General features: G+C 48.0%; 3 protein-coding genes, 1 long non-coding RNA gene and 1 pseudogene across 8 annotated transcripts in view; 2 read left to right on the top strand and 3 right to left on the bottom strand.

The window, feature by feature from the left end:
- SPIDR (scaffold protein involved in DNA repair) overlaps nucleotides 1-10,223 on the top strand; it is a 199,527-nt gene extending 189,304 nt beyond the window's left edge. For 2 of the 4 annotated variants that reach the window (XM_088051736.1, XM_014256935.2), the window contains 4 exons: nucleotides 318-411; nucleotides 6,700-6,814; nucleotides 7,300-7,353; nucleotides 9,716-10,223. In XM_088051736.1, the coding sequence (XP_087907862.1) occupies nucleotides 318-411; nucleotides 6,700-6,814; nucleotides 7,300-7,353; nucleotides 9,716-9,850 (398 nt within the window). In that variant the 3' untranslated portion in view covers nucleotides 9,851-10,223. Of the gene's footprint in view, nucleotides 1-317; nucleotides 412-6,699; nucleotides 6,815-7,299; nucleotides 7,354-9,715 lie in introns of those variants that run through there. The other 2 variants (XR_015771929.1, XM_014256932.2) reach the window with 2 other exon arrangements.
- On the bottom strand, nucleotides 408-9,658 carry LOC148185075 (uncharacterized). Its single transcript, XR_015771932.1, has 3 exons — nucleotides 9,088-9,658; nucleotides 8,950-9,011; nucleotides 408-565 (listed from the first exon to the last, which is right to left on the bottom strand). It is a non-coding gene; the product is annotated as an uncharacterized LOC148185075 (long non-coding RNA).
- A 1,537-nt stretch (nucleotides 10,224-11,760) lies between the features above and the next one.
- CEBPD (CCAAT enhancer binding protein delta) lies at nucleotides 11,761-13,546 on the bottom strand. The gene has a single exon (XM_014255020.2). The coding sequence runs from the start codon at nucleotides 13,267-13,269 to the stop codon at nucleotides 12,238-12,240; it is 1,032 nt and encodes a 343-aa protein (XP_014110495.1). The 5' UTR covers nucleotides 13,270-13,546; the 3' UTR covers nucleotides 11,761-12,237.
- Nucleotides 13,547-13,690: 144 nt separating this feature from the next.
- Nucleotides 13,691-23,828, top strand: LOC148185074 (uncharacterized; annotated as a pseudogene). Its single transcript, XR_015774415.1, has 4 exons — nucleotides 13,691-14,180; nucleotides 14,481-14,717; nucleotides 15,350-15,746; nucleotides 23,728-23,828. The product of XR_015774415.1 is annotated as an uncharacterized LOC148185074 (transcript).
- Nucleotides 21,683-24,391, bottom strand: part of PRKDC (protein kinase, DNA-activated, catalytic subunit) — an 81,405-nt gene continuing 78,696 nt past the window's right edge. The window contains exons 83-85 of the mRNA XM_014255033.2: nucleotides 23,775-23,963; nucleotides 23,051-23,190; nucleotides 21,683-22,041 (exon numbers count right to left, since the gene is read on the bottom strand). Of these exons, the coding sequence (XP_014110508.2) occupies nucleotides 21,837-22,041; nucleotides 23,051-23,190; nucleotides 23,775-23,963 (534 nt within the window). The 3' untranslated portion in view covers nucleotides 21,683-21,836. The remainder of the gene's footprint in view (nucleotides 22,042-23,050; nucleotides 23,191-23,774; nucleotides 23,964-24,391) is intronic.

The following is a 24,391-nucleotide window of genomic DNA, read 5'->3' as shown; positions in this document are numbered from 1 at the left end:
AGGACCAGAAAGAAAGCAAACAAGCAAAAACAAATCAGAAAAGCACTAAAATCCAAACCAAAAGAACTGAGCCTGTTTGGAAAGTTAATTGTCAATTATCTACTTTCTGGTATTTTTAGAATGTAACACTGTTGTACTTTCACCCCTAGTTGCAGGGACAAAGGAGAAAGGGAGTGAGATTGTTGGAAGAGCTGATTCTTGCTCTGACAAGTCTTAAGCTGTGGGTCAGAAAGGCTCAAACCTGCTGTTGTGAAGCCAAGAGTGACTGTGTTTTCTGGCTTAACGTTAGCATTTTGTAAGAATTCCATGTTCTGCAGGTACTGTTGTTGGAGTTAATGAGAGCACTGCTTTCTCCTGGCCTACATGCAACAGATGTGGCAATGGAAAGTTGGAACTGTATCCCCAGGACAGGTGAGAGTCAGCATGCTCCAGAGCACTCCAGGTGTTTTGTAGATGTAGCCATAAGAGCAGTAGGTGATGCAATGATTCCTGCAGGCACAGGCTGCACTTTGCTCCTTCCTAGAGCTACGACGTAGTATTTTTATTGCTGATGAACTGATAAAACCTGCAAGATTACATTAATATATTAAGAAAGATACAAGTAGATATGAAAAGGTTTGATTTTGCAGTTATTGTGCTTTTTTTTAAGCAAATGCTGCTTATAAAGGTTTCATAGCCCACTGTATTATAATACTGCTTTTAATAAATATGCCCATAAACTACAGGTCTGATTTTAAGTTCTTTTAGAAGCAGGTACGTGTGTTTGTGTGTCTTACCTTTTTAATCTGTGTATCCCAAATTCACCTCATTTTTATACTTGACTCTGCTACAATTTGTTTAAGTATGAAAGAGTTGCATTTCAGAACTTTTAAATTAGTCACCTTTCTAAAAAGAATGTTGGATAATTCTGGCAGTATGTCTGTCCTGAATGTGAAGGCTGATCCCACAGGACCTGTTGCCACCTGAAATTCGGAACCTATGTCAGTCACTGACATAATTTTGGACAGCCTCCCCTGCAGCTGCCTAGCCAGCTTGTGCTTACAGAGCGTGAGATACCTGGTGCAATAAAAACCCGAGGATAAGAGCAGTCAGAGTGGAGAAGGGGGGAGAGGAAGTGGCGGAAGGAAGGAAGGAAGGAAGGAAGGAAGTGGCGGAAGGAAGGAAGGAAGTGGCGGAAGGAAGTGGCAGAAGGAAGGAAGTGGCGGAAGGAAGGAAGTGGAGGAAGGAAGGAAGGAAGTGGCGGAAGGAAGGAAGGAAGTGGCGGAAGGAAGTGGCGGAAGGAAGTGGCGGAAGGAAGTGGCGGAAGGAAGTGGCGGAAGGAAGGAAGGAAGGAAGGAAGGGGCGGAAGGAAGGAAGGAAGTGGCGGAAGGAAGGAAGTGGCGGAAGGAAGTGGCGGAAGGAAGTGGCGGAAGGAAGTGGCGGAAGGAAGTGGCGGAAGGAAGGAAGGAAGGAAGGAAGGAAGGAAGGAAGGAAGGAAGGAAGGAAGGAAGGAAGGAAGGAAGGAAGGAAGGAAGGAAGGAAGGAAGGAAGGAAGGAAGGAAGGAAGGAAGGAAGGAAGGAAGGAAGGAAGGAAGGAAGGAAGGAAGGAAGGAAGGAAGGAAGGAAGGAAGGAAGGAAGGAAGGAAGGAAGGAAGTGGCGGAAGGAAGTGGCGGAAGGAAGTGGCGGAAGGAAGGAAGTGGCGGAAGGAAGGAAGTGGCGGAAGGAAGGAAGGAAGTGGCGGAAGGAAGGAAGGAAGTGGCGGAAGGAAGTGGCGGAAGGAAGTGGCGGAAGGAAGTGGCGGAAGGAAGTGGCGGAAGGAAGGAAGGAAGGAAGGAAGGGGCGGAAGGAAGGAAGGAAGTGGCGGAAGGAAGTGGCGGAAGGAAGGAAGTGGCGGAAGGAAGGAAGGGAGGAAGGAAGGAAGGAAGTGGCGGAAGGAAGGAAGGAAGTGGCGGAAGGAAGTGGCGGAAGGAAGTGGCGGAAGGAAGTGGCGGAAGGAAGTGGCGGAAGGAAGGAAGGAAGGAAGGAAGGGGCGGAAGGAAGGAAGGAAGTGGCGGAAGGAAGTGGCGGAAGGAAGTGGCGGAAGGAAGTGGCGGAAGGAAGTGGCGGAAGGAAGGAAGGAAGGAAGGAAGGAAGGAAGGAAGGAAGGAAGGAAGGAAGGAAGGAAGGAAGGAAGGAAGGAAGGAAGGAAGGAAGGAAGGAAGGAAGGAAGGAAGGAAGGAAGGAAGGAAGGAAGGAAGGAAGGAAGGAAGGAAGGAAGTGGCGGAAGGAAGGAAGGAAGGAAGGAAGGAAGTGGCGGAAGGAAGTGGCGGAAGGAAGTGGCGGAAGGAAGGAAGTGGCGGAAGGAAGGAAGTGGCGGAAGGAAGGAAGGAAGTGGCGGAAGGAAGGAAGGAAGTGGCGGAAGGAAGTGGCGGAAGGAAGTGGCGGAAGGAAGTGGCGGAAGGAAGTGGCGGAAGGAAGTGGCGGAAGGAAGGAAGGAAGGAAGGAAGGAAGGGGCGGAAGGAAGGAAGGAAGTGGCGGAAGGAAGGAAGTGGCGGAAGGAAGTGGCGGAAGGAAGGAAGGAAGGAAGGAAGGAAGGAAGGAAGGAAGGAAGGAAGGAAGGAAGGAAGGAAGGAAGGAAGGAAGGAAGGAAGGAAGGAAGGAAGGAAGGAAGGAAGGAAGGAAGGAAGGAAGGAAGGAAGGAAGGAAGGAAGTGACGGAAGGAAGTGGCGGAAGGAAGTGGCGGGAGGAAGTGGCGGAAGGAAGGAAGGAAGAGGCGGAAGGAAGGAAGTGGCGGAAGGAAGGAAGTGGAGGAAGGAAGGAAGTGGCGGAAGGAAGTGGCGGAAGGAAGTGGAGGAAGGAAGTGGCGGAAGGAAGGAAGGAAGGAAGGAAGGAAGGAAGGAAGGAAGGAAGGAAGGAAGGAAGGAAGGAAGGAAGGAAGGAAGGAAGGAAGGAAGGAAGGAAGGAAGGAAGGAAGGAAGGAAGGAAGGAAGGAAGGAAGGAAGGAAGGAAGGAAGGAAGTGGCGGAAGGAAGTGGCGGAAGGAAGTGGCGGAAGGAAGGAAGGAAGGAAGGAAGGAAGGAAGTGGCGGAAGGAAGGAAGTGGCGGAAGGAAGGAAGGAAGGAAGGAAGGAAGGAAGGAAGGAAGGAAGGAAGGAAGGAAGGAAGGAAGGAAGGAAGGAAGGAAGGAAGGAAGGAAGGAAGGAAGGAAGGAAGGAAGGAAGGAAGGAAGGAAGGAAGGAAGGAAGGAAGGAAGGAAGGAAGGAAGGAAGTGGCGGAAGGAAGGAAGGAAGTGGCGGAAGGAAGGAAGGAAGTGGCGGAAGGAAGGAAGTGGCGGAAGGAAGGAAGGAAGGAAGGAAGGAAGTGGCGGAAGGAAGGAAGTGGCGGAAGGAAGGAAGGAAGGAAGGAAGGAAGGAAGGAAGTGGCGGAAGGAAGTGGCGGAAGGAAGGAAGGAAGGAAGGAAGGAAGGAAGGAAGGAAGGAAGGAAGGAAGGAAGGAAGGAAGGAAGGAAGGAAGGAAGGAAGGAAGGAAGGAAGGAAGGAAGGAAGGAAGGAAGTGGCGGAAGGAAGGAAGTGGCGGAAGGAAGGAAGTGGCGGAAGGAAGGAAGTGGCGGAAGGAAGTGGCGGAAGGAAGTGGCGGAAGGAAGTGGCGGAAGGAAGGAAGGAAGGAAGGAAGGAAGGAAGGAAGGAAGGAAGGAAGGAAGGAAGGAAGGAAGGAAGGAAGGAAGGAAGGAAGGAAGGAAGGAAGGAAGGAAGGAAGGAAGGAAGGAAGTGGCGGAAGGAAGTGGCGGAAGGAAGTGGCGGAAGGAAGGAAGGAAGGAAGGAAGGAAGGAAGGAAGTGGCGAAAGGAAGTGGCGGAAGGAAGGAAGGAAGTGGCGGAAGGAAGGAAGGAAAGAAGGAAGGAAGTGGCGGAAGGAAGGAAGTGGCGGAAGGAAGGAAGGAAGGAAGGAAGGAAGGAAGGAAGGAAGGAAGGAAGGAAGGAAGGAAGGAAGGAAGGAAGGAAGGAAGGAAGGAAGGAAGGAAGGAAGGAAGGAAGGAAGGAAGTGGCGGAAGGAAGGAAGGAAGTGGCGGAAGGAAGGAAGGAAGGAAGGAAGGAAGTGGCGGAAGGAAGGAAGGAAGTGGCGGAAGGAAGGAAGGAAGTGGCGGAAGGAAGGAAGGAAGGAAGTGGCGGAAGGAAGGAAGTGGCGGAAGGAAGGAAGGAAGTGGCGGAAGGAAGGAAGGAAGTGGCGGAAGGAAGGAAGTGGCGGAAGGAAGGAAGTGGCGGAAGGAAGGAAGTGGCGGAAGGAAGGAAGGAAGGAAGGAAGGAAGTGGCGGAAGGAAGGAAGGAAGGAAGGAAGGAAGGAAGGAAGGAAGGAAGGAAGGAAGGAAGGAAGGAAGGAAGGAAGGAAGGAAGGAAGGAAGGAAGGAAGGAAGGAAGGAAGGAAGGAAGGAAGGAAGGAAGGAAGGAAGTGGCGGAAGGAAGGAGGGAAGGAAGGAAGGAAGTGGCGGAAGGAAGGAAGGAAGTGGCGGAAAGAAGGAAGTGGCGGAAGGAAGTGGCGGAAGGAAGGATGGAAGGAAGGAAGGAAGGAAGGAAGGAAGGAAGGGAGGAAGTGGCGGAAGGAAGGAAGGAAGGAAGGAAGGAAGGAAGGAAGGAAGGAAGGAAGGAAGGAAGGAAGGAAGGAAGGAAGGAAGGAAGGAAGGAAGGAAGGAAGGAAGGAAGGAAGGAAGGAAGGAAGGAAGGAAGGAAGGAAGGAAGGAAGGAAGGAAGGAAGGAAGGAAGTGTTGGAAGGAAGTGGCGGAAGGAAGGAAGGAAGGAAGGAAGGAAGGAAGGAAGGAAGGAAGGAAGGAAGGAAGGAAGGAAGGAAGGAAGGAAGGAAGGAAGGAAGGAAGGAAGGAAGGAAGGAAGGAAGGAAGGAAGGAAGGAAGGAAGGAAGGAAGGAAGGAAGGAAGGAAGGAAGGAAGGAAGGAAGGAAGGAAGGAAGGAAGGAGGAAGGAAGGAAGGAAGTGGCGGAAGGAAGGAAGTGGCGGAAGGAAAGGAAGGAAGGAAGGAAGGAAGGAAGGAAGGAAGGAAGGAAGGAAGGAAGGAAGGAAGGAAGGAAGGAAGGAAGGAAGGAAGGAAGGAGGGAAGGAAGGGAGGGAAGGAAGGAAGGAAGGAAGGAAGGAAGGAAGGAAGGAAGGAAGGAAGGAAGTGTCGGAAGGAAGGAAGGAAGGAAGGAAGGAAGGAAGGAAGGAAGGCGGAAGGAAGGAAGGAAGGAAGGAAGGAAGGAAGTGGCGGAAGGAAGGAAGGAAGGAAGTGGCGGAAGGAAGGAAGGAAGGAAGGAAGGAAGTGGCGGAAGGAAGGAAGGAAGGAAGGAAGGAAGGAAGGAAGGAAGGAAGGAAGGAAGGAAGGAAGGAAGGAAGGAAGGAAGGAAGGAAGGAAGGAAGGAAGGAAGGAAGGAAGGAAGGAAGGAAGGAAGGAAGGAAGGAAGGAAGGAAGGAAGTGGCGGAAGGAAGGGAAGGAAGGAAGGAAGGAAGGAAGGAAGGAAGGAAGGAAGGAAGTGGCGGAAGGAAGGAAGGAAGGAAGGAAGGAAGGAAGGAAGGAAGGAAGGAAGGAAGGAAGGAAGGAAGGAAGGAAGGAAGGAAGGAAGGAAGTGGCGGAAGGAAGGAAGTGGCGGAAGGAAGAAAGTGGCGGAAGGAAGTGGCGGAAGGAAGGAAGTGGCGGAAGGAAGGAAGTGGCGGAAGGAAGGAAGGAAGTGGCGGAAGGAAGGAAGTGGCGGGAGGAAGTGGTGGGAGGAAGTGGCGGAAGTAAGGAAGGAAGGGGCGGAAGGAGGGAAGTGGCGGAAGGAAGGAAGGGGGGGAGGGAAGTGGCGGGAGGAAGGGGCGGGAGGAAGGAAGTGGCGGAAGGAAGTGACGGAAGGAAGGAAGGAAGCGGCGGAAGGAAGTGGCGGGAGGAAGGAAGTGGGGGAAGGAAGGAAGTGGCGGAAGGACGGAAGGAAGGGAGGGAGGGAGGGAGGGAGGGAGGGAGGTGGGGGGGGGGAAGGGGAAGGGAAGGAATTCTTCTGAAAAAGCTTACAAAAAGCATAAGAAGTTGGGTTGATCTTATTGAAACAAATAATATTTTCCTAAAGATGAGAAGATTTGCCCTTTATGCTTTGTTGTACAAAAAAGGCTGAAAATCAAAACCAGGTGTCCTGTATTATACTGTCAGGCAAAAAATAAGAATGTGTCTATGTTCACATAGTAGAGTAGTCCAGTTTAAAAAGTATCTCACCTGTGAAGGACACTTTTGCTTCATTTGGAGAACAAATGAAGTATCAATATTTGTTTAAGAAGTGCTTCCAACAAGAACTTATAGCTGAGCTTAATTTTGTGTATGACTTAAGTGTGCACAGAAGACATTGAACGTTTGCTGAATGAGGGCCTAAGTCAATAATTCACTTTGGCCAAATCTATACTACAAATTTTGTTTTGCCATAACTTTTAGGAGATTATAAGATTAATATTTGCTTAAGTGGGGTAACTATAAATAGCAACTGCTCTCCATGCTGCCAGAAATTACAAAAGGAAGATCCTTTTGCCAGAAGAGTTTAGGTCCTCCAGGAGAGTTACTACCAACAGAAGAGTTCTATTTGCTATTATCAACTGAATCTCTACCAGGGCTTTGCTACTAAAAGTCTACCAGCAAAGTATTTTAGAGAATACACTAATTAGAGTTTTATTTCTTTTGATTTATGACTGATAGCTTGTTCATTTCTCTTGCTTTTCCATCATTATTTTGTGTGTTTCAGGGAATTGCTGTATTGCAACCAGTGCTCTGAAGTTGTCACAACACCAGTTTTGAAAATGCAGCTGGAAGTCTTCTTGAGTTGTCCCTCCCGATCTCAAAGCACAGTGAAAGTAAAGGTATGGCGTGAAATAAGCATTGGTGCATCAGGGTGCAGTGAGACTAGATGTGTAGACACATTCTAAGCCACAATTCTATGAACAGTCCTGTCAGACAAATTAAAATATGTAAGACTATCCCATAATTTAATCTAATACTAAGCTTGTGTTTCATTGGGCTAAGAACCCAGTTCCCAGATCTTGATCAAATAGTGCAACTGTTGAGTTCACCCTGAGGTTTACAAACTGTTCTGTGGCCCAGATGGAGGGATTTGTTAGGTTGGGCCTTTGGAAACAGCAGTCTACACAGTCTAAAAGGAATGTGTGTTTTTAGACTTCCATTTTGAAAATCTTTTGTGTCACCTCTCCTCTGCTTTCTTGGCCAGAGAAACAAAACTGTTTGATATTAAAATGATAAATCTTTGTTCTATGTGGCTGCATACAGAACATCTTTGCACACTTAAGATTTTTGTCATGAACAAAACCTGTGAATTTTCTCATTCCAGCTGTTGCAAAGGACAATCTCTTCTCTCCTGATGTCCTCAGCCAGTGAGGATGGGGTAGGTATAATGAATGCTGACCAAAGAAAGTTAAACTACAGAACCTAATGTACTGGCAGAGTACTGATGTGTTGACAGGTCAGCCATGACTTTTGGTGGCAGGGTCTTGAAAATCTCTCGTGATGGAGACTCTGACTTTCCAGGCAGTTCACTTCAGAACTGCACTAGGAGTTGTAAGAGATTTCACTACAAGTGAAATGATTTTTTTTCCCATGTCCAGGCTGTGATTTGAGTGGGCTGTGCCCTTTGGCAATCCCACCTTCCAGCTGCTGATGCCCTGCCATCTCATCAGACTTTTCAGAAGGAGGATGCTGGAGATGGGCTGTGTAGCTCCAGCTCAGCTGTGGATCTGCAGAGCTACCTGCAAACAGCACTCAGAGCTGCCACAGGCAGTGCTGGACTTGACTCCAGCTCATCCAGCTGAGGATCCAAGGACAGCCAAGCATCCCACCTTTTGGGTCTGGGCATCTAAATCCTGTAAACCACAACCACTTTGTAACAGCATGACACTGAAAGTACTGGCAGGTGGAAATAGTAGAAGAATTTGCAAAATGTGTGCAACATATTACTTCATAATTGTATGAATGAAACACACATGAGCCGTGGAGATCCATGGGCTGAAGTACAGTTTATGTAATCGTGATGTAGTTATTCCTTTAATCTGAGATATCAGAAGAACCCTGACACTTGGCACAGTGACCCAGATTTATTGTGGGTGAGGGAGGCACATGGGTAGGTGCCTGGCTGGCATTGGCTGCTGGATGCTCAGCAGCCTTCAGAGAGTCATTAAGCCCAATTAGGATTCCAAGATTTTCCCTCTCCCTTGCACGTGAACAGGAACAAAGGTCAGTTTGTTGTCTTGTTTAATCGTCCCAGTTAAATATCTTCAGATAGGTGATATGTACTGGGGTCAGTTTACTTTCCCTGTCTTACAAGTTTTCCACCATTTTCCTATTACGTGCTCCATGCTTTTAGTGGATTTGTGGGTACTATTTAAAGTGGAAAATTACTCTGAAATAATAAATTATTTTCTTATGCTGGAGAAGGGTGTATATTTCATTTAAGCAAAGAGATACAAGAAATTTGCAAAATGTGTTTGCTCCTTTAATAGCAGTTAAGTCTTGCTGAGTTTTACAGGATGTGTCTGGTTTGGTTACAGACTGGCAAAACATTCTTTTTCGAGTTATTAGAATTCAAACAACCTCTTTTTTTCATTTTCAGTGTGTATAATGCCAGTATTTAAAAGTCTGGCAACTCAGATTTTTTTTCTTCCCTGGCTGAAACACAGGGATAAAGATTAGTCACAAGAAATACCACTTGAGGTGGCATTTTTTTTGCAAGTGCTGCTAAAGTTTCTAAGGGTGTAGCTTTGCAATTAACTGTTTTGGTAGGGAGGTTGGTTTTAGCCGTCACTGGCCCTGGCCACTTGTTCCTCACCTTGTGGCAGCCCTTCTGTTACACCAGTAGAGTTGTTTGTGCAGCTGCACAGTGAACTGGACTGCAGAACCGGTCTGGGGTAAAAATAATTTAGGAAAAAAAAATAGAAAAAGGATTGTTTATACCTTGAACCAGGCAACAGCCGTGGGTATCACATACCTGTAGAGAAGCACCGTGCAGATGAAGGCAGGGCACGGCCAGAGGCTCGTTTTAGGCAAGGCCTGTTAAGGAAAGGAATGGATGTGAACCTGCCGCCTGAGATACCCTCTCAAGGGAAATATCAGCTATGAATCTTACCAGTTCATGTGTTAACATGCTGTCTCCTCTTAGTGCAGCCATGCCAGCCTTGCATCCCTCTCCTCCACGCAGAACACAGCCTCTGCATATTCGCTCAGGCACAACTCCTGGGTGAAATGTGGTCAGATCATTAAACAGGAGGGACTGTGTTGGTGCTGCTGGTGGTATGAACAATAAAAAGTTAAAAGAGGGGAGAGGGAGGAGTGTAAGAAGGGTTACAAAATGTGTTTTCCTTTAGTGGATCAGCTAGCACAGGTAGTCAATGTATGGTATGTATATATGCATTGCCAGCACGCATGAAGTCCTGCAGGTGTCAGAAAGGAAGATAAAGGGAGCATGTGCAGGTTATGCTTCAGCAAAACTGAGTTCAAAGTCACAGCAACTTTTTTCTATTTTAAACAGCTCATTTTTAAAGCCTGGTAGGGCAGCAACTGAGACAGGAGTGTGATCTAATGATTGAAAATCTAATATATTCATTTTTTCCATTAGTCTAATGCACTTTTCGAGTTCTTTAAAAAAATTGTCTTTTGGAAGAAGATCTTGCATGCTGCATCTTCCCAGCTGAATGCTGCCTAGAACAGAATGTCCAGCGCTGTTTGTTTTACTCACCATGCTTTTATTCCTGCAGACTTACGAGGTGCAGAGCGTGCTGGGAAAGGAGGTGGGGTTACTGAACTGCTACGTCCACTCCGTAACCAGTCACCCCAACTGTGTTGCACTGGAGGAAATTGTTCTTCTGGAAGCTGCAGCAAGACAAAGTTGAACTCTAGACAGCTATTATAGTATCTGTGGACTTTGTAATGTGATTATCTGTTAACTAGTGCCACAGATAATGTATAATGCAAGTGTGATAAGCATTAAGATAGTTTATTAAAACTGTGATTTATAAAGCACGTTGTGCTAACACTGAAGAAAATATCCATATATTGTTCAACTTTCTGAACTCTTCATTTTCTGATCAGTGCAGAACCTAAGAATACAGTTCTTTGTTGTGTTTGCTGTTATGTAATGTAAAACATCTTTTTCTGGAAGTTTTGAATGGTTGTGATTTTTTAAATAATTCTGTATTTATTATGCGTCAATGGAAAATATTTTACTGATATTTTTGAAATAAATGCCTTGCTATGGGCAGCGAATGTTGGTTTAAGTTGAGTTTTATCAGTGTATCCCAGACCCGCTGCAAAGTGCTGCGTGGTGCGTGAATTCTGAGTTATCACTTTGCAATAGTTGTTGTAAAGACAGAGATTTGAACACACATGAAGTTAATGTTTTACAGCTAATTGGTCTCTCAGCATACAAGTTTGTATGTTATCTGTAGCTTCCCACAAAGCGGGTGTTTCATTATAATTTCTTTTATGGGTAAGGAGCAAACTGCGTTGCAGGCCACGCAACTACCCTCACACAAACCGTGGAGACTACAGATCAGATAAATGCCAAAATCTTCCTCTGTGTGCATTGCAAGGATTAATATAAGAATTAGAGACTGCATGGTTTTTTTTCCCCTTACTCTTTCAGAGTGTTTAAAAGCCCCTCAGAGGAGGAGGAATGATTGGTTTTGTGCAGGTCCTGTATGTGATTAAACAGCAGAAAAGGAACAGCAAACTTGCCACACTGGTCATTTCTGCAGCTCAGGCCAATAGTGAAAACTCTTATGGCTGTCACAGTTACTAAAGGAATAACCCAGCTTTTGAATTCCCCTTTTTTCCCCCCACCTCCTCCAAGCATTTCAGTCTCTTATCTGCCTCCTTGTAAGGAAAAAGGAGATGACACAACCCGTTCCTGTGTAGGGGTCTGTATGTGAGACTGGGGCTACCCCTTCAAAGCTTGAGACTTGAGTCTCTGAGGAAGCTGGATGTGCTCGTTGTGTCAGGCCATTTTTCTGCCTGTGCCCTACAGATGCTGTAGGTGCTCTAACGCTGCACTACTGAAATTTAGACAAATTGCCTGATCTTCTGTGATCTGTCTGTTCACTCACTCATCAATGAGCAGCAGCCTTGCCACTGTTACTAGCAGGGATCAGTGAAAGTCTGTGACCATTGACTCTGTGATGAGCAGCAGTTACCCACTCTCACTCTCACTAGCCAGGATCAGCGAAAGTGTCCAGCTCCTGCAGTGGGCTGAAGCCTGAGGGAGCACCAACACCTCTGGGACAGCTGGTCCCAGCTCTGGAACATGTTAGTGTAGGTGCAACATTTGCATTATCTGGAATAGAAACCCCTTGGAAGTTTTTCCAACAGGAATTTTAACTAGTGGTATTGTTTTAATAGTGTTCAGGTAGTCCTATGCAGTTTTTTTTATTATTATTATTTTAATACGGTATTTCTGGCAGAGGCCTGGTCACAGAACAGTCTGGCTTTGCAGCTGCTCGGTCCCACCAGCGCCACGGCAACCCCTGACTCAGCACTCCGGCTCAGTGATGCGGCTCCGGGGGGAGCAGACTTCACAACCCCCGCGGCCCGGGGCTCTCACGGTCGTTCCCACCCCTGCATCTCTATCTGGATGCTTTGGGAAGTAACGCAGCGCCCCTCGCCCCGCGCTTGCCCTCAGCTCCCCTCTCGGCCCCTGGGACCCTCTCGCCGTGTTCCCCGCCCGTGTTCAGCTCCCTCCCACAGCTGTCCCCGCCGCCAGCCCAGCCCTTGTTGCTGTCATGACACAGAGCAAACGAGAGCAGGGTTGATTTAAAATGCTTTTCTTTATTCTTAGAAATGCTGTAAAAATTGATATAAAAGGTTGAGCATGCTCAGTCTTTTTTTTTTTTTTTTTTTTCAATTCTACTGTCTAAAATACATGGGATTTTGAATCATTTTAACAGATGTACCATAGCTGCATCGGTATGAGTAAAATGTAGAAAAGACGAAAACTACCATTACAAAAATAATTTAAGGGGAGAGAAGAAAAAAAAATAATATATTTAGCTTTTTTTCCCTTTTTCGCAAGTTTCGTGGTGAAAGACCCAGGCATCGCTCCACGTCGCCGCCGCACTCTGAGCGCGGCCGCGGGCCGGCAGGTCCCGCCGCGGCTCCGCGCCCCTGCCGCGCCCGGCCCGGCCCGGGGCGCCGCTGCACGGCCCGGCAAGGCTCGGCACGGCCCTCTGAGGTATTTATCCACCGTCTCCCGGAGTCCGTCTCTCCGTCCCGCTCCCCCCCTAGGTTACCGGCAGTCGGTGCCCGAGCCGGGCTGCAGGAAGGAGGCGCTGGGCAGCTGCTTGAAGAAGTGCCGGAGGCTGGTCAAGTCCCGGGTGAGCTGCTCGATCTTCTTGTGCAGCTTCTCGTTCTCGGCCGAAAGCTCCAGCAGCTTCTGCTGCATCTCCTGGTTGCGCCGCTTCGCCTTGTCGCGGCTCTTGCGCACGGCGATGTTGTTGCGCTCCCGGCGCTGCCGGTACTCGGGGCTAAACCTGTCCACGCACTTCTTGCCGCCCCGCTCCTTGCCCCCGGCGGCGGCGGGCGGCGGGACGCCCTGCGCCGGCCCGGGCACGGCGGCGGCGGCGGCGGGGCCCGGCGAGCGGGTGCTGCAGCTGGAGGGGGAGCTGCTGCCCGGCGGCTCGGGGGACGTGGGCGGCGTGGGCTGCCCGCTCAGGTTCATGATGGTCTGGGCGCAGGTGGCGATTTGCGAGGGCAGCAGCGAGGAGGAGAGGTCGCTGTCGCTCCAGTCCGGCTCCTGCTTCAGAGCGCCGCGGGAGGAGAAGGAGGAGGAGGAAGAGGAGGAGGAGGAGGAGGAGGCGGTGCGGGGCTCGGAGCCCAGCAGGGTGGTCATGGCAGCGCCGAGGTCCTTGGCGGGGTCGCGGCCGGCGCCGCCGCCCGGTGGCAAGTACTCGCCGTATTCCCCGCCCCGCTCGGGCTTGTGGTTGCTGTTGAAGAGGTCGGCGAAGAGCTCGTCGTTGCAGAGCTCCAGGTTGGGCACGGCAGACATGGAGTCAATGTAGGAGCTGAAGTCGATGGCGCTCTCGTCCTCGTACATGGCCGGGGCGGCGGCGCTCAGCTCCGCCAGGTTGGTGCCGCTGCCCCCCAGGCCGCCCCCCGTCTCCTCGCCGCTCATCCCGCAGCCGCCGCGGGCCCCCGGCTTGCAGGCGGGACCCGGCCCGCCGCCGCTGCCCACCTTGGCGTCGTAGAAGTTGGCGGGTTCCAGGCACCAGCTCTTATAACATGCCGGGGAGTCCAGGCTGTAGAGAGCGGCGGCGCTCATCGGCGAGCGGGACGCGGCACCGCACGGCCGCGGCGCGGGGGCTCCGGAGCGCGGGCACCAAACGCCGCTCCGCGACGGTCGCAGCTCCAGCCTCTGTCACGGGCAGGTGGGAGCGGGGCTGCCGCTGCTCGCACCGCTGCCGCCGCTACTGCTGGGTGACACCGGCGCTGCCGCTGTAGTCCCGCCGTCGCCTCCCCGAGGGGGCCGATCCGGGCTCGGGTCACGCCGTGAGCAGCGGTAGGAGGCGGGGATGGGACAAGGCGTCTCAGGACCTGGGAGTGAAACGCCCGCTCGGTCCCTTCTTATACGGCGCGGGCCCCGCCTCCTGCCCCAATGACGGGGAACGACTGTTCCCGGCACCCCCGGGGACCCGGGGGCGGGAGCGGGTGGGGTGCGCGGCCGCGGAGGCAGGGCTGCCGCCGCTGCGAGCTGCCACCTCCCGGCGGAGGGTGGCCGCGGTCCGAGGTGCCCCCACCACGGGCATGGGACGGCGCGGGTGCCTTTCGGGCGCCTGCCGCCCTCCTGGCACCGTCCCGTCCCCGGGCAGCGCTGCCCCGCCTCCGGTACCGGCACCCCATTCCCCCGGCTGAGCGTTAATTTTCCTTTTCCCACGAGGGCCAGCGGAAAAGCTGGCTGAAAAAGCTGATTTTACCCCGCCGTCGGCACCACGCTGCATCCCCCCACGCTGCTTCCCTAGCGGCGCCTGGGATGGAGCGATACGGGGAAGATGCTGCCTGTCCCACGCGTGTCTCTGTGTGTCACCCGAGCGCCCTCCGGAGGCTCATCTCCCTTCGCTAGAGCACGGGCAGCTTCACCCGAGAAGGATGTAAATCCCCCACTCCGGGGAGAGCGTGGCCACTTGGATTTCTTCTGACAGGACGCTCCGGTGGGACAGGGGTCTCTGAGGCATCTTTAGCTGCCTCACGCTGACTGCATGAAGTTATGCCTCTTAAAACCTTACATTAGGTAATTATACATGTTGTCGACCCCCGCCCCCCTTGCATCCCACAAACTGCTACTATTAAATTGGTAAGTATCACAGAACTTAAAATAATTCCAGCTAAAAGATAAGTTTTCTAGTTACATAAGAGTTTCTAAAACCCTGGTTTCACCTCCAGGTGCTCCGCTGACTGAATTACTAAAGAAACACACAGCAAAACACCCTTAAATCTACTTTTTAAAATTTATTTACTTATTTATTTATCTTCCAGAAGACCCTTCTATATTTAAGATGGGACTATCCCAGGCGCTGACTTTCCAGCCCAGCACCCAGCTGACGCTGCTGGCATGGAGCTGTGCCCTGCAGAGCGCGGTGCCACTGGCCCGGGGGTGGCTTTCTGGGGACGGTGGGTACGTGCCGGTCATGCCGGGCCTGCTGCCCCTCTCCGGGCAGGGCTCCATCTGCCGCCACCGCAGCTGTTGCAGGACCGCAGCTGTTTATCACAGGGGTGTGTATTTTAACATAAGTAGCTGGGAACAAGACTGGTACATGCTCTCCCTTTGGATGTAAACTCCTCGTGGGAAGGCTTGTGGGATCAGGGTAAATGTGCAGTGCCTGGCAGGTGGGGTTTTACATCTGGCAGGTAAGGTTTCGCTTGGAGAGGCGTTGCTTTTAACTCTAGCACTGCCAGATGTATTATGTTTAAATAAACTTGATTTCCTTTCTCATCAGAGGATTGATTGCACAACCTCTATCTACACCAGCATCAACCACTGAACTTGACAGTGACACAAGAAATGGTTGATTCTGTTTTTTTCCATATTGTTGAAGACATAATATACCCCAAACTCTTTTACATGTTATTTTTTGCCTTCTGTATGCCCCAGACCTTCTCTGGGGACTATTCATGATGCACCACCTGCCCCTGGCCTGGCTATCCAGCAGGGAACGTGATGCTCCTGAACCCTTTTTCTCTAAATGAAGTGCAGACGTGTGTTGTGCATGAGGCATGGGAAGGTAGTTCAGAAATGAGATGCAGTCTGATATCTGCTGTCTCTCCCCTTGCTCTGCTGGAAGGGGTTAGATCTCACACACTGGAGTCATAAAACTATGATTTGTATTGGAAAGCACTCATTTAACTGTTTGCATGCAGAATGGTGCTGCCCTTCCAGCTCACCGAAGTCCTTACCCAAAGGTCAGCCGGCGTTGGCATGCCGCTGCACCAGCCTGGACATGCCTGTCTAATGCCCATCATGTGTTACTCCAAAAAAGACATCCAGCTCCCAGCCCGGTCACCCGACCCCCGCTGGGCACCTTGCCTCCTGGCAATTCCAGTCCCAAAATCCCTCAGTAAACGGCACAGAACTTCCATGTAAACCTCAATATAAGCCATCTGTGTCACATCTAAGCCCCAGCATGGAGCGTGCAGGATTGCCCACAGGGTTTTCAGGACCTGGAGGTGTGTTTTAAGAACTCGTGGTTGGACCTGTCAATGCCTGTCCCACAAACCCAAGCAGCAGGAGCCACCCCCTGGAGGGTGAGTTGGTTGTGTTTGTTGCTGAGCCTGAGATGTGTGATTTCAGGAGAATATTTGAGGGGGTTCTCCCACGTGCCATGCAGGGTGTGAAGCCCTGGGGTGCCGCAACACCTGCAGCGAAGCATCCAGGAGCATGTGAGCAAGTGATACCTGGCACTTACTAAAACAGTGCATTGAAGCCAGGATGACATCCATGCTCTGCTGTTTCCTGGGGTGGATTTGTCTGGCATTTCAGGAGCTGAATCTATTCCCATCTGTGTATGTCATTTCATGAGCAGTGAAGTACAGACAAGCCCTTGATTTCCCTCACCTGTCCTGCTGAGTACCTGACCCACCGAGTCATGGCTTGTCTCTGGGACCCAGTAATTTTAAACAGCAGTAAGAAGCAGGTTATCATCTGAATTTCAGAATAAATTCTTTAAAACTTGCTTGAGGTTCATGCTCCAAATCAAGGAAAGTATTTAAACCTGGCAAGAAAGGACAAGAAACCTTTCTCTAAGAAGCAGAAAAAAGACAAAACTGTAACTTACTCTGGACTGCTGGCTGTGAATCTCAGAGAAGCACCAGGACCCTGAACCCTTCAGGAACGGCAGTTAAATCACACTGTGTTTCTGACTAGTTTTTCCTCATAAATAGAGGACTCAGGGAAGGTAGGGGAACAGGGTAATGCCTCAGCATGCTCACCTCCAGCAACCCAGCCGGGCATGCAGGACTTTTTGGGACAGTGGGACTAGGAGCGTGGTGAAGCTGTGCTGGTCCTGGGGTGCCTAAGGAGCCTTCTCTGCTTTTGGTATTATGGACTTGAGACAGCATCAGCAGGACATCAGGTCCTGGGGGATTCATGGGTAAAGACCAAGCTGACAAGGGGGAAAAAGATGGAGGACTGGTTTGCTGTGCTTCTCCTCCCTGCAAGAAGCAGCAGGAGTGCAAGTATCCTTTCATTCGTCAGCTGGAAGCCATCAGTGGCACGTGGGGGCTGACCGGGGAATGGGGCATGTACATGAGGAGGTGCAAGTTGTCTGGGTAGAGTGAAAAAAACCTGCCTGCATGCTCCTAGGGAGGGACAACACCTACCTCAGGTTGGTGTTGGCTCTTGTCAGCCAGCACAATGACTGCTGGACAGCCCCTTGCTGCTCGCTCGTACCACCTCAGCCAGGGCTCGTGCCTCTCCCTTGTTCTGAAGCACTGTCACTGTATTTTGCTTGTAGTTTATACTGTACATGTACATCATTGCACTCATCCTGCCTGTGGCTTCCCTACTCTTAGCAACTGAAGAACTTGATGGTTATTGAAAGGATTTTTCCTTTTAGCTCATTTAGTTGAAGCTCTGTGCTCTATCTCACTGCAGGCATTTAAGCCCCTGCAGTGTCAGCCCAGGCTGGGTTTGTCCAGCTGCACCTGTGGCTGCTGAGCTGCTGAATAAGATCATCCATGTACTCAGGCTCCCAAAAGGCCAAATGCAACTGTGGCAAAATGCCTCAGAAGCTGTGCTCTTTTTATCTCACTCTTCGGTGGATACTCCGAACGTTTTCCTGATGCAGGATTTGCACGACTTTCCATTCATGTGATCAAATTGACAGCTACATCTTCTGTGTAATCAAATGAAGTCTTGCATGGTATAATTTTCTGTGAGTGTAATGGACAAGTAGAGTCAATGTTACCCTCTTCTATCCCAGCAAAAAGATGAAGAAAAACCCGACTCTGTAAATCATGAGGAAACTGTAACCAAAACTTTTCCAGTCCCTTACGGCCACTCCTTCATGTTATCAGAATCGTATGGGTTGGAAGGGACCTTAAAGATCATCTAGGTCCAACCTTCTTGCCACGGGCCAGGACAACTTCCACTAGGTCAGGTTGCTCAGAGCCTCACCCAACCTGGCCTTGAGCACTTCCAGGGATGAAGCATCCACATCTTTTCTGCTCCTGTGTCTCATCACTTTCACAGTGAAAAATTTCCTCCTAATATCTAATATAAACCAAACCACTTTCAGTTTAAAACCATTCCTCCTTGTCCAGTCACTACAGACCTTGATAAAAAGTCCCTCTCCATCTTTCCTACAAGCTCCCTTTGGTACTGAAAGGCTGCAATAGGGCCTCCCCAGAACCACCTCTTCCCCAGGCTGAGCAACCTCTCAGCCTGCCTTCACTGGAGAGGTGTTTCAGCTTTCTGATCACCTCTGCGGCCCAAAAAACTTCCCAACCTTTTTTGCAACAAGAAAATATCCCTCTGAGCATCCTATTCTGGATGCATCTTCATTTGGCATAAGGTGTGGCTCTTTGGTAGTTTTGCTATCAAAGACCAGTGACACCATTTGGTGCTGTGGGTGTCTGCCAGGGTGTGAGCTTCCTGCGTAGGTGCCATTTCTTACAGGCAGCATAACTTAAAAATGAAATTTTTAAAGCCCATGTAATTTCCAAATGAGGCACACTATTAATAAAATGACTCAGCAGACCCCTAGCCTAGAGAAAAAAAAAAAAAAGTTTTAAAGCAGAGGTAATAAATCCTTATCCTTGATTTTGAAAAACAAGAATTTTGGGGAGAAGTGTCTCTATATATAGATGCTACTTTTGGAAGCAGCTGGCCAAACCCGTAAGTGTGAGACCAGAAGAGCTGTAGGAAATTCCTTTTTCCATGTCTGAACACAAGCCCAATTCATTGTTTTTGTGGAAGGCTCATAGGCTCCTGCCTGTGCCCAAATGTGGCTCTTGAGGTCTCCGTGAGCCACGGAGACCTCAAGAAGACAACATTTAAACTGGGGGGCAGTGGTGGGGACTAAGAGGGAAAATCCTGAGCACAAGCAGCAGCATGCAGGAGCCTTTCTATCAGCCAGGAAAGGAGACAGCAGGTGGCAGTTCCAGAGCTTTCCTCTGGATTCAGCAGTACTGTTATTCTTAGCTAGAGGGGGAAATTATAAGATTGGCAGGCATGGTAAGGATTAGCTTAAACACGACATCATTCTATACTCTAAGAAAAACCTAGTTAGAATATATGCTAATGTTTTACATAACTTTTTAGATACAACTAATGAATTTCCAGATATGGTGCCCATCCATCTGGTTATTTAATCTGAGAAGGAAATACTCTGCTGTACTTGTGAACAGTTCCCAAGTTTTGTTTTGCATGATGAGACCTGACTCTGATCTTCACATCATCTTAACTCTTTTCTGGGAGCCAAATAAACCCGCTCTGTAAACACCGAGCCCAGCAACGTGAGGCTTGCATTTGCTTCACAGGCTGGTTCCAGCCTTTCCATTTAGCTGCTGCATCTTCCTGAGAGCAGCCAGGCCTGGGGACAGCATTTACATGTGTTGGAGGGTATTTCCAGGACCATTCAGCTTCACAGTGAAAGCTCCCTAAAGAAAGGGAAAATCCACCTGCTTTGCACAAGATGTATCTCTGCGCTGAAGACCCAGCAGCCTCGTGCTTTGCACCTCAGCTGACACATGAGCTTGACAAAACATGACTAGTAAGGGCTGATGTACCTGAGGCTTCCCATTATTCCACTTATTCTAGGGCCAAGATGGAGCTTTTCACTATTTGAATTGTCAAGAACCCGTACCACGTTTGTCTCCCAGGCCTTCACCCCCAGCCCAAGGGCCGTTTGCCATGGACCTCAGGGAGCAGAGAGCGCTGAGTGGTGACCACCAGCCCCCTTCCCCAGGAAGGGCCAGCCTGCACTCTAACTCTCCTTCCCAAAGGCCAAGGAGGGAGGCCTGCTGTGCACAAACATCTGCTGGTGCTGAGGATATCAAAAGTCCTACCAGAAGAGCCTCGTTAAAGTATAAACTTAAACTTTGTCCTCTGCAGTGCAGGTCAAAGTACCCAATAACTATCTGAGGTATGTGCCAGAAGTGCCATTAAACACCTCGTACACCCAGCCACTTAATTTCTAAATGTCCCCTGCCTTTTCATGTTGCCTTTTTTATTGTGCTTTAAACTTTCTTTTATTTGTAGAGTGACAGCATGAAAGCCAGGGTACCTCACCTGACCAAGTTTTAGTCATAAGATTGCAGTCCTAATTGTTAGCAGGGATCAAAAGAACAAAACATCATGACATCTTACTTAAGTGTATATAAAATCAGACTGTATCAAACTTTTATAAAACGCCCCCCCCACCTTACTGTCCACTAATTATCATCTCTATAAATGGGTAAATGCAGAAGATTTTTGTGATTGAAGTGCCCTAAATTAATTTTTGAAATGAAGTATGCAGCTGAAAGTTTATTTTTATTTTTAAATGTTTCCTCTATAAAAATACATCCAAACAATATTTTTAATTAATAAAGTGACAAAAATTATTTGATTTCTTGATTTATAACACTATTGACACAAACCATTGAGTATGTTTATTAGGAAGAAAGGTAACAAATAGTAATTGTTGTTGGAAAGTATTTGAAATAGAAAAGCTCCTTCCTCATTCTTTAGGCCTCAGCAATCTTCAATATTGTGAGTTTTTCATGGAGTTGTATGCAGAGGACAGATTTCTCTACTCTCCAGCTGACAGATTGATCTGAGACTGGTGCCAGCAGCAGACGTGGCCCTCAGTGGGACCAGAACTACCCCACTGCCACTAAGACAGAAGGGCAATCTTGTAGGCAGTGAAAGGGCAAAGACTCATTTTTATTACACCCTTTATGATAATTATTGAAAGCCTCAATGAAATCTATATCCTACAGTAAATCTGGGTAATGAGCAACAGCAGTGTTTGAGAGAATTCTTTTTCCCTCACTGCCTGTGCTGCAGTTTAACCTCAGCTGGGAGCTCAGCCCCCCAGAGCTGCTCCTCAATCTCCCCAGAGGGAATTGGAAAGTGAGAAAACTTTGGGGCTGAGGTCAAGACAGGGAATAGGTTAAAGCAAAAGGTGTGCACACAAGCAAAGCAAAACAAGGAATTAATTCACCACTTCCCATAGGCAGGCTGGTGGTCAGCCCTCCTCAGGAAAGCTGGGATGACAGTGACTTGGGAAGACAAACACCATCACTCTGAACATCTCCCTCATTCTCCTTCTTCCCTCAGCTCTACATGCTGAGCATGACACCCTGTGGTATGGGATAGCCCCTGGGTCAGCTGGAGTCAGCTTTCCTGGCTGGGCACCCCTGGACTCCTCATGGTGTAAGAGGTAGAAGAGGCCTTGTCTCAGCAATAATGAAACACCCCTGTGCCATCAAGTTTCCAGCACAAATCCAAACCACAGCCCCACCCCAGCTACTCTGAAGAAAATGAACTCAATCCCAGCCAAACCCAGCACACCTGAGAACTGCCTGCTGGAGACTTAAGAGTCACATCTGGCACAACCTCCACAGGTTGGCATAAGCAAATTCCAAAATGCAGTAGACATTCCAGTGCTGCGCTGCAGTTATGGCAAGAAGCTTACCATGCTCAGGTCTGTCAGCAGTGACTACTTCTGGCTTGTTGCAAACAATAATTTGGAAATAACACAATGTTAGCAGTGCAGACTTCCAAAGGACAAAGATAACAGGGTATAACCTCTAATTGCTAAAACCAGTCTCATCATTGCTATCTCGTTATCCAGTAATGAAAAAGCTGTTCAGATACTTTAGGTGTTATCTAGAGCTAAGAGCACTTTTCTGTTTAATTTCACCATGTGGTCCACTGATACTACTGATAAGGACAAGCTTTAACTACAAATAATATGTGGCTGCAGAATGGTTTCAGTTGATTGTCATCAAGGTCTCTGCAAAAAAAAAGCACAGACTCACTACATCACTACACTGATGCCCACAAGTTTGTGGGGTATGAATTTGTGCTTTCCACTGAGGTATCTCAGTGCTTGTAAAATAAATCTTTTAAGCTCTGTAGTGTCTCCAGTTTTTTCTACATTGAATTTTAACACAAAGACAATAAAGCTGCTTTGTTACATAACCACACACAAGAAAAATAATTTTAAAAAAAGACACAAAAATCACTGTTTGAATACAGCTTTAATACAAAAAGTTTATTTTCTCTATTAGTCAAGTTAATTGGTGATAAAAATAGTTAAAGAGTTTTTTTTTTCCTTTTTGGCCTTAGAATTCTAATCTGGTTGCAGCTGTGCTTTAGGGTACAGGTCTCTTGGCAGACAGGGTTCCTCACATCCAGGGTTCCCATCCTTCCCAGACTCTGCCAAGAATATTGGGGTCTGTTGCTTGATCAATGAGGCATCTCACTTGGGTCTCCTCTGAAAGTCCATCCTCTGGCTCTTTGGCTCTGATATCATGATTAGAGCTACCACGAGCCACAGCTGCAAAATCATTATAAGCAGGCGACTTCTCATGGCCCAGGCGCAGCTCATCACTGAAATTGAGAACACAAAAATAAGCTCTTACTAAAAGAAACAAGCAAAAAATCTGAGATGGATTTTTAAATAAAAAACAGCACTTGAAAAATAAAGCTTGAATTGAGATCAAGATGTGGAGGCTGTTCAAGAGCTGTAAAGGGCTTGGCCAGCGAAGACTGATGGTTTCAGTGGCTCTTCACTAATGGGTATTTACCATGAATATGCCAATCTTATCTAATGTCTCCAGATGAAAGAAGGATCCAGCAGTTCACATCCAAGCTGTTGATCTCTTTACCTGCTTTCCTGATTCGTGCCTATAACAAATATTTTCCTGCCTTTTCCAGTTCAGCCTTGACCGCAAAAGGGACTCCTCCCAAGTCCTGCACTTCTCAATATTTGTATGGTTTTAAAACAGTCTTGCTTTCTTTGCTTTTCTGTCTTTCCCGTGATTAATCCAAAATTACTTTTTAAGAGAGGATGGAAGGGATTAATTGTACTTTTAAGTGAACTTTAAAGACATTCTGGCTTGAGCCAGACTTGACTAGACTGACATAAATAACCTGAGAATGTCACCAGATTTGAATTTGATGTTTCTCATAAGCAGCTTTCCTCCATGCCTCCCCTACAGCTGGTACAGGTTCCATTTCAAGCAATCCTCCATCAGAAGCATATACCCTACTCTAAAAGCAGTGGAGACAAGCATAAAGAACAGTGGGACTGAGGAGTATGAGATTAAGCAGCCTGACAGGGAGGAGAGGCATGTGCTGCCAGGAGCAGTAAAACTGCTCAGAAGGCCTGAGCTGGAGCAAGAAAACTCACAGGGAGATATCTGGTGTTTTGGCTGGCAGGGTGATTCAGAGAGCTTGTATGTGGACCAAAATGATTCTGACAGAAGGTTTGCTGAAGTTTTGCCCTATGTCTTTTCTTTTCCTAGCCACCATTCTATCCAAAGGCAGCAAAATCAGACACAGAAGCCTTCCAAAGCTCTTAGCTGGAGCAGTTTAAAGCAAAAGGAGAGCATCTTACCAAGTGATTATGGCTGGATTGGCACCTGTGAGCTTTCTTCTGACATAGCTGACTTTTTGCAAAGGGTACCAGTTTACTTCAGATGTGTTTATTTCCTTAATCCATGTGCCTCCTTTTTTTAGCTGTCTTTGTTCAAAGTTCTAAGGAGAAAACACATTTGTCCTATTTATCATAAATCACACACTTGAAAAAGGCTTTTAAGCCACAGATCATAGCAAGTCAAGCCAGTATCTTAACTGCTGATGCAGTGGAAGACAAAGCAGTGAGATAATATCTAGCTTGCCTCTGACTTTAATTTACAGCTGAAGTTACTGAAGTGCAACTAGTTTCAGATTTTTTTTCTCTGTAACTATTAGTTTGATATATACAGTGCTATTATGTAAAATTAAGAGGTTGAATGCAGAAAGTTGAAAATATTTACGCTGGTGCATAACGTGATCAAGAGTTATCCATGTCCTTAGGATTATCACGAAAGATAAAGAACTGATAACACAGATACATGCTACTATTTTTTTGTGCATTAGTATAGAATCCTGTCATTTTAAATACTTTTAAGTTCCATTTCTCTGAGAACTTAATAAAACAAAGATACTGAGGTATCACTATGGGTACATGAAGGTACTGAGAGTGAGCCTCAAGGAATACTTCCTTTTTCATCAGTTTTACTCTTATTACAGTTTAAGAATTTTCACATGAAGAAAAATGAAAGAGGACAAAACCCCACCTTCCAGTCCAAAGAAGGCTCTTTTACAAACACATCCATGGTGCTGATGAGGAGGTCTGGATCTGAACGATAAGCCCTCAGGGCATGCACCATCACACTGTAAATGAGTCCCCACTCTCTCACTGGCATCATCAGATTAATGAACTGGCGAGTCAAGCGAAAGGGCATCAACTCCGGCACACTCAAAAACTAGCCAAGGGGAAGGACAGTCAAAAGAAAACAAAAAGTAAGAAGTCTTGGAACTGAAGGATTAGACTGGAATATTTTATTCTTTTTAAGCTTTGAAAGCCTCTTTGTCACTTCACTGAAAATAACGTGCAAAAGTAGAACTGAACCAAGTTGTAACATCAAAGCTCTAGTCATGGGTATTCAGTGATAGTGACTGAAACCATGGCTGAACTATGTAAAACACCACCATATTGACTCTGTGGAGTTCTACAGCTCACTGCTTGTCTGAGAGTATCTGGACTCTGATATTTTATTCAACTGACTAGAAATAACTTGTAAAGATTATTTTGCACCAGAACAATGGCAACTGAAGAGCATCAAATTTAGTACTGAGAACGTACGTGTAGTCGCATGTAATAAATACAAAAGCTGTAACCTATTAGTTGAAA

Source organism: Pseudopodoces humilis, chromosome 1 (genome assembly GCF_049639895.1).
Source record: "Pseudopodoces humilis isolate 2021_Gansu_Grassland_sample_001 chromosome 1, ASM4963989v1, whole genome shotgun sequence".
Taxonomy (NCBI): Eukaryota; Metazoa; Chordata; class Aves; order Passeriformes; family Paridae; genus Pseudopodoces; species Pseudopodoces humilis.
Note: the sequence above shows the minus strand (reverse complement) of the source record. Positions and strands in the feature narration are given on the sequence as shown.